General features: G+C 54.8%; 1 protein-coding gene across 5 annotated transcripts in view; it reads right to left on the bottom strand.

Moving 5' to 3' along the window:
- Positions 1-411: 411 nt before the first annotated feature.
- Positions 412-8,151, bottom strand: part of TNRC18 (trinucleotide repeat containing 18) — a 51,474-nt gene continuing 43,734 nt past the window's right edge. For all 5 annotated transcript variants that reach the window (XM_084536253.1, XM_084536255.1, XM_084536257.1 and 2 more), the window contains 10 exons: positions 7,762-7,903; positions 7,203-7,320; positions 6,858-6,933; positions 6,419-6,527; positions 5,382-5,498; positions 4,939-5,103; positions 3,296-4,590; positions 2,928-3,164; positions 2,389-2,463; positions 412-1,911 (listed from right to left, as the gene is read on the bottom strand). In XM_084536253.1, coding sequence (XP_084392379.1) covers positions 1,705-1,911; positions 2,389-2,463; positions 2,928-3,164; positions 3,296-4,590; positions 4,939-5,103; positions 5,382-5,498; positions 6,419-6,527; positions 6,858-6,933; positions 7,203-7,320; positions 7,762-7,903 — 2,541 coding nt within the window. In that variant the 3' untranslated portion in view covers positions 412-1,704. The remainder of the gene's footprint in view (positions 1,912-2,388; positions 2,464-2,927; positions 3,165-3,295; positions 4,591-4,938; positions 5,104-5,381; positions 5,499-6,418; positions 6,528-6,857; positions 6,934-7,202; positions 7,321-7,761; positions 7,904-8,151) is intronic.

Genomic DNA, 8,151 nt, shown 5'->3' with positions numbered 1-8,151 from the left:
TTTTTTTTCTTTTTTAGAATTTCATAATTTTTTTTTCACAGTTTTAAAAAGTTTATATTTATATATATATATTTATATTTATATTTATAATTAAAAAGCTGAATCCATTTAAAGACTTATAATACAGGAGGGCTAAAGAGTCTTTTGGTACATTAAAACTGTACAGGCTAGGAACCGTCACTATCCGAGGCGCCGGCGGCCTGGGGCAGAGGTGGTACCAGCTCAGCACCGTGCGTGTGGTTCTTCTGAAGTACGAGGGGGGGACTGCAGGGCCCCCAGCAGTGTCGGGGGGGATCCTTTGTGATCTGTCCTCGTCCCAGCATCTCCTCCCCGGAGGAGCCAGGGCGGCTCTGCGTCCTAGCGAGCTGTAGTGCGAGTCGGTCGTTGCAAAGGTCAGTGCGTCTCTTGGAGTTTGTTTTTTTTGTGTGTGTGTTTTGTTTTTTTATTTATTTAAGTGCAAGGATGGTGCAGCGTTGGGGTCTCCTCCAGCGTCTCTCTCCTGGCTGGGCGCTGCCTTCCTGGGTGGGATCTCGGTTTGGTGGCGGCGATGCCCTCGTGGATTGAGCTGCAGGGGGAGGCAGGAGGTGATGGTGGTGGCTCCCCGTGAGCCGTGGCAAGGCTGGCCAGGCGGATGGAGCAGGCTGAAGGGCCCCTTCCCCTGCTCGAGGTGACAGCAGGGCTCTGGAAATGCAGCAGAGGGCACGGCGGGGCTTCGCGCTCTGTCCCTGTTCCCTGCAACTGAGGGCTTCCAGGCAGCTCCACGTCTCTGCTCAAGCTGGGTGAGGGCTGCATGGATGAAATCCGTTCTGCCAAGGGAGACGGCCCCAAGGGCCTGCAGGCTCCTCTGCTCCAAGCCCCGAGCAGCAGCTTCCCCCAGCCATTCCCTTCACGCTCTTTGTTCACCACGCATCACCGCCTCACCCCGCACTTGCTCCCCCAAGGCCTTTTTGGGGCAGGAGGGAGTGGGAAGGTGGCTTCAGACAATTTGTTCGGGGTACTGGGAAGGCAGCACCCCAGCCTGGAGGGCAGCTCACCTTCCACCCGGCTCCCCCCCGGCCTGGGGGAGCTCTCCTGCCCACCTCCACCCCAGGACCAGCTCTGCCTTTTCGTGCTGCACACGTGGCCAGGCAAGGGAACTGCAAAAAGGTTGCTGAGAGGATCGAGACGAGGCGCTGAGACTCATCTCCTTTTTTTTTCTTCCACCCTGTCCTTCCTAAAGGGTCATGCGAAAACAAGCAGGGAAGGGAAAATAAGGACGGAGAGGAGCGTACGTCGAAGGCCAGTGGTGTCCTTCCACGTACAGGTGGCTTCTGAGTGACCGATGGGGGGCAAATGACACGAAAGGGATCCCTCCTGCTGGGGGGTCCCGCTGGTGAAATGATCATGAGACCCATGTGCTTTCCAGGACCAAAAGGAGGAAGGGAGAAGTTGGTCGAGCATCACCTTAACTCAAGCCACTTCGGGAGGAGCTCTGGGGTTGACGCACCACCACCGCCACCCCCGGCATCTTCCGCAAGTCCTGTAACTGCTTCCCCAACCCCTTTCTTCAGCCCTCTCCTTCCTCCTCGTGTCTCTCGCGCTCTCCTGTCTGTAGTGTGACACAGAAGTCATGAGCATTGAAAGAAACAATCATGTCGTCTTAACAGGCACGTCCTCATGTTTGTCCCGTCCCTTCCCAGGGGGTGGCACGCGTCCCCTGGGCGGTCAGCAGATGACAGGGACCCCGTCGGTGTTGAAGATCATGCCCGTAGTGGGCTCGTAGGTCCCTGCAAGGTAGTAGAGGTCCTCACTGTCTTGGTATTTCTTCGTCTTCAGCATCTGCTCGTACTGATCCAGACCAACAACAAGACACTTGTGTGAGATGGTCTGGACATCGTTTTCATCCACGTGGGAGGACTGGTAGAGGGCTCGCTGCGTTACCGGAAGGGAAGGAGGGAGACAGAAAGAAAAGCAGCAATTAGATCTCACGGCATTTAACGCATCATCTTCAATTTGCAAGAAAAAACATCCACCAGGACTGCCCAGGGCTTGTGCTCACACTCAGGCAGAACTCAACCAGTCCTAGGAGGGGCACTGGGGGCATGGCTGCTCCCATGGGAGTCCAGGCACAATGGGTCCAGCACAATAAACCCGAGCCCTTGCTCACAGCCAGCTTCCACGGAGGGGAACTCAGCTGCAGAGTGCCCCAGCAGGGGAATACAGAGGCCAGGAGTTTTGCATCCTTTTTTTAAGGATGCAAATGCAAAGGTAAAGGATGCAAATGCAAAGGTATTTGACTTTTACCTCAGCAGCTGAGGTAAAAGTCAAATAATCGAGGGGCTTTTCCCCAGCAGCACTGGCGATGCAGTCCCCAGCGTGCCACCCCAGCCCGCCCCCAACCTCACTGACCTCCATGAAGTCCTTCCTCTGGTTGGATGCCTGCAGAGCTGTGGACAGGCTCCTGCCTGATTTCTGATCCCAGCGCTGTGCCCAAGAGGAAAAGAAGAAAAGAGAAGAGAAATGAAGAGTGAATTAGTATTTTTTTTCCATGCTATCACCTGCCCACCATTTGTGCCTTTATAACCTCAGCCACAGGTAACACACGCTGAGGGCCTACTGCAAACCACCCTGTGCACGTGTGCAGAATTCAGTGGTTCTGAGCAGCAAGGCATCAGTTTTTACACCACACAAACACTCTGACTCTTGACATACTCTTTCTGGACCGACACAAACATCTTTATTTCCCAGTAGGACAAAAGACACCCTTTCCCTTGCTGAAGGGGTCAATACCAGGCCTGCCCATACCACAGGCATCCCCAACAGCAGGACATGATGGGTCCACCCCACGAGGCTACCAGTAACAAACCGGGCTGTGATTCTCCTGGTCCTTGGGAAACAAACAGGGACAAGCAGCTTTGCAGCCCTCTCAGTGAGGGAGACCAGCCTACCTTGCCTTCATTCAGCTTCTTCCCAGGGTTGGTTTCTTCTGGGTGATAAAACCACTTGACTCGGACCACCATGTTGTTGCCCCACGACTCCCACATGCTCTGGATGCGGCCGATGTAGGGCAGGTTGGGGCGGCCAGCTGAGAGGAAGACGGCGCAGTCCCCAATGCGAATTATCTCCTTGCCCCGCACGATGGCCTTGTAGAAGAGCTTCCTGGCCTTCCCCTTCATTCCTCGTCTCTGCCAAGAGAGGATCAACACAGGTGAGCAGCCCTGGTTTGCCCCCAGCCAGCACAACCTTTGTGCCAGCCTCCTTTGTGCAGCCCCCAGGGGCAAAGAGGCACCACGCGAACAGGAGGGGCTGCGTTTACCTGCGTGGGCTTCCCGAACCACTTCCACAGCTGCCGGGCGGGGAGGAAAGCGGCGATTTTGGGTCTGTTCTCCACCGAGGGCAGCCGCTGGCGCTTGGCCAGCTCCTTGGTGGTGGGCAGGTGGATGCCCTCGCGTTTCTTGGGCCTGCTCTTGTTGCCACTCTGCTGCGGCGCCGGCTGTTGCGCCGGCTGCTGCGCCGGCTGCTTCTGGCTCTGGGGGTGGGAGGATGCGCGGGATTTCCCTGCCTGTTTGGTTTGCTTGGGAGGGAGGGCTTGCTGCACCGAGGAACTTGGCTGGGCCTCAGCTACTTCGTCATCAGAGCTGCAGGAGGAGTCTTCGTCCGTCGTGGAGGAGGAAGAGGAGCTGGAGCTCGATGAAGAAGAGGTCGATGAGGCGGAGGACGAGGAGGAAGAGGAGGACGAAGAGGAGCTGCTGCTAGAAGAGGAAGAAGAGGAGGAGTTGGAGGAAGAGAGAGGGGTGGATGCTCTGGAGCTGGCTGAGCTGCTGTCCTGGGCTTCCCCTCTGTTCTTCTCAGCCTCCTCTTCTCCCTCTGACTCTGAGCTGCTGTCGCTGCTGTTGCTCTCAGACTCCTCCACAGCTGCTGGAGCTGCTGCCTTGTCCTCCTGGTCCTTGGAGGCAGCGAGGCTTTCTGCTGAGCCATCAAACTTTCCCCCAAAGCTGGCAGGAGAAGGGTCTCCGTCAGCTGCTTTGGTTCGGGAAGATTTCTGCTTGCCCTCCGTACCCACTGCAGAGGAATAGCCCAGCCCCAAGAGACTCTTGCCATCTCTGCGACTGGCCAGGTTCGAGTCCTCCAGCATCCTCATCGCCTCCTTCATCTTCTTCGTCTTTGGAGACATCACGCCCTCGTGGTCCAGCTTGATGAGGATTTCGCTGTCGTGCTTCCTCTGAGCCTTGGCCATCGTGCCGAATTCCTGCGTCTCTTCTGTGGGCCGCCCTTTCTTGGCCTTGCCTTTCGATGCTGAGGCATCGCCGGAGCTGAAGGCCGCCAGCGTCCCCGGGAGGTCGCCGTAGGGCTCTGTGCCGAGGATGCTGCCGAACACAGCAGGCTGGTAAGTGGGCTGGGGGGGGCTATGCAGCTTCGTGGAGATCTTCATTTTACTGGCTTTTGACCGCTTCTCCTCTGTGGGGGCAGGGGAGCCTCCAGCAGGCAGCGGCTGGGACTTTCGTGACCCCTTCACACTTTGCTTGCCCAGGCAGGCCGGCTTCTCTGGGACTGAAGAGGCACCAGGTGAAGGCTCCACCTGATCCTTCTCTTCAGGCAAGACAGCTTCTTCTGCAGAGATTAAGAAACACAAAAGCATGAAGGTATCCACCCAGATGGGCACCATGAGCTCAGACACAGCCAGACACCAGTTGTTGACTGGTCTCTGGCCACGGGTGGCTTGTTCCTGACTACTTAGGGCTCCCTGAAGAGGCACAAAGGTGCTCACTGCTCCTTCTGAGCCAGCCTCCTGCCAACTACGGTCACAGCAGAGAGGGCTGATGCACAGATGCTCTGCGCTCAAGCAGTACATCCATCCCCCTCCAAACCTTGCCCCAAGCAACTGCCCTAACTTGGGGAGAGTGGTGGGGATCTGTGCAAGGCCTCTCAGCTCCAGGGCTGGCAGAGATGACAACCTACCAGCTTTCGCCTTGACGCTCGGCTTCCTCCCTCGCCCTTTGCCCTTTGACACGGGTTCCTCTGACCCCAGTGTAGCCCCCTCTTTTCCTTCTCCAGCATCTTTGCTGGATTTACGGCTGCGGCGCTTGGTGCTGGGTACCAAAAGGGCCGGGGAAGGCTCAGCACCTGGAACGGGTCAAAGAGATGTTCAAAAGCAGTGAAACAACATGTACAACAGAGATGAGATACAGGGAACTTGTCTCTAACAATTCTCCAACAGGGATTGGGCCTTTTTCCCCAAGGGGTTGTGCCCCACCCCACGTTTGTGTGTCCATAATTGATGGCGCAACCTTTGTGATTGGAAGTCTGTGAATTAACCCCAAAATCTAAGAGGACGGTGGCTCCAAACTCCCTACCCCTGGGAGAGGGAAGTATCGTGCAAGAAACTGAGCAGTAAGACTCACACTGGATCTTGTAGTCAGGTGGGAGAAGCCGAATGTGAGACAGTGGGATGCGCCCAGTGTCCCCATCATCAAACTCCACTGTGATGAGATCACCATCTTCCTCCAGATCCAGGGTTCCTGCAGGTTAGGGAGCAGAAGAAGGTGTTTCTAACAAAGTTAAGAGTACAAACCACTTGTCAGGGAAGCAGGAACACAGGGGAATAGAGGGATCCTGCACCAACTCCAAAACATCCCACCCCCACCTTTCCTACACGGCTATGCAGGAGAGCACAGAAGGTTCAGTCAACAATGAAAAATCCCTGATAATACTAAACCAGCCCACCCAGTGCAGAATTCCTCAATTTCTCCATCAACAGCTCTGCTACGGCATGTAAAAACCATTCTAGTTTGACTTCCCACCTCATGTCACTACTTCCCTGTATTCCGGCAGATTCGCTTTTCTTTTTTCACTGCAGTACATTTTTTTTGACCTGCATTTTTTAACTACTCTCAGCAATCACGAGCTCCTGTTTTTCACCTTCCTTCTCCCTACATCAGCATCACCACTCTATATATTTTAAGCAATTCTTTCTTTATATACAGTGTGACCGAGAGCCCAAAGCAAGGCCGGTCATGGCACAATTGTCCAGGGCTCTTCACTGGCTTTTTCATGAGGCCAGATGGGGGAGACACTGGGAGGCAATGTGTCAGAGGCAGAGCTGTGAGTGGGCAGATGATACAGAAACCTCCACAACCTCAGAAATCACTAGTGCCTGGGCTGCAGTGAATTCTTGCTTTTTGGAATGTGTCAAATTTCCCTGGTATTTTAAGCTCCTCAATCACTCAGACCTCCTCCTACCAGAGCATGGCTCCTGGACCACAGGTTGTTACTACACCAGCACCCTCGCTGAGCTGGGCATGACCTGGAGGAATGGGTGAGCCTCTGACCTCCAGACACTCACAGCAGCCCTCAGGGCCATCCCAGACAAGCCTGACGTCCCTAAGGGCATGCAGGACCACAATGTTCCTGGCTCACAGTGCAGCCAGGGCGGCCTTACCTCGGACAACTGTCCCTGGGTAGAGGCAGCGGTACTGCTGGCTCCAGTAGGCTGCAATCCTCGTGCCCTCGGGCAGGAATCGCACTGAGGGTGGTTTCACATCAATGATCTGCTCGGGGCAAAAGGGAGGCGATTACTGAGGCTCCTGGCACCAGCACAGACCATCCTAGCACACTGGGCATGTAGCAAAGCAGCTCTGGAGAAGACAAGGGATGGTTTCCCTGCTGGGAAATGGCCTCGTGTCTGCTCACAAGACAGCATGAAGGACTACCCCTGCTAGCAGGGAGCTCCACACCAAGGGGAGCTCTGCCCAGACTGTCTATGGGGACAGGAACAGGGCACCCCTGCAGCCCCAGACGGAGAAGGACTCTCAGTTAGCCTAATCCATTCCAAAACAGGGCCCCGGCCCCAAGGACAGGCACCCGCTGGCCTCACATACCGCTTCCTGCAAGAGCTGCTCCAGGCAGTAGATGTGGGGTCGGTTTCCCCTCTCACCTTCCACTACCACACGGTATCTGAAACACAAAGGCCCAGTCAGACACTGCACATGGAACAGATCACCTGGAAGGGGTAACACCTCCCTCTGAGCCCTACCACCAGTTTAGCTTAGTGCATTCAACGAGGGGTCATTAGATTTTCCTCAGCACTGATAAAACAGAATCCCTGCCAGACTCTGTCAGTCTCTCTCCAGACAGCCCTACAAAGCCCCCAGATCCATTCCTGTACCAGCCACATCCCCATTCTCTAGCAGAGCCTGGGCAGATTCAGCAGCCCCACAACTCACATGTCAGGTGAATGCACTGTCTTGACATGGCCGGCATAGAGCAGCTTGTCATCCATGGGGATGAGGACACGCAGGCCATCTTTCAGCTCATCCTTGTCAATTATGCAGGAGCGGGGAGCTGCGAGGCATTGAAGCAAGGTAGGGATTAGAGAGCACCATACATGAAAAACAGACTGCAAGGGCAGAGAGAAATCTCATAGTCCCAGAATGACCTTCCCTAGGAAAGGGCCAGCAAGTAGTCTGCAGAAAGGGCTCTCTCTCTCTCTGGCCAAATACTTGGAGAGAAAAAGGCACCCTTCCCACTAATAATATGTCAGTAAATGAAAACAGGGCTGCTCAGTGACTGGGCTTTGTCTGGATGTCAAACAGAGTTGGCCACTCTGATCAGGCTGGTGTTTGGCAAGCCAAATTGACTGGAGAAGTGGTATCTCCACCACAAGGACTCATGGCTTTGGACAAGGAACGTGTGAAAGCAGAAGAGCTCTCCAAAGCAGCCTTGGGAAACTTATCCAGGTCCTCTACACTCACAATTAGCCCTCCCAGCCCCTCCTGCCCTCACCTGGTGTGGGTGGCCTCTCAACCAGCATGCTCAATGGGATGTTCTCATCCTCGGAGAAGCTGCTGTCTTGGTTGGGTTCAAAATCCTCCTCTGCTGCCATGCTCTCCATGAGCTTGCTGACAGCTCCTCCTTTCCCTCGGTTCTGTAGGAGAGCAAGCAGCATGTCAGCTGGATGCCAAGAGGGAACAGTCTGATCCCAGCTCACCTTCCTCCAGCAACAAACAACCTGAGGATATCGGGACAAACTCGTCTCCATCCTCAGCAGTGTTAATCACAGAGTTAAGTGGATGTAACCAAAATTGCTTTTTGGCTGAAAAAAAGATCCTTGTTTTACCAGCCTCACTGCTGAGCATCACCGACAGCTGAGCAAAAACTGTTTTGCACATCCTA

The sequence above is a fragment of the Aythya ferina genome (assembly GCF_964211825.1).
Source record: "Aythya ferina genome assembly, chromosome: 15".
In the NCBI taxonomy this organism is placed as follows: Eukaryota; Metazoa; Chordata; class Aves; order Anseriformes; family Anatidae; genus Aythya; species Aythya ferina.
Note: the sequence above shows the minus strand (reverse complement) of the source record. Positions and strands in the feature narration are given on the sequence as shown.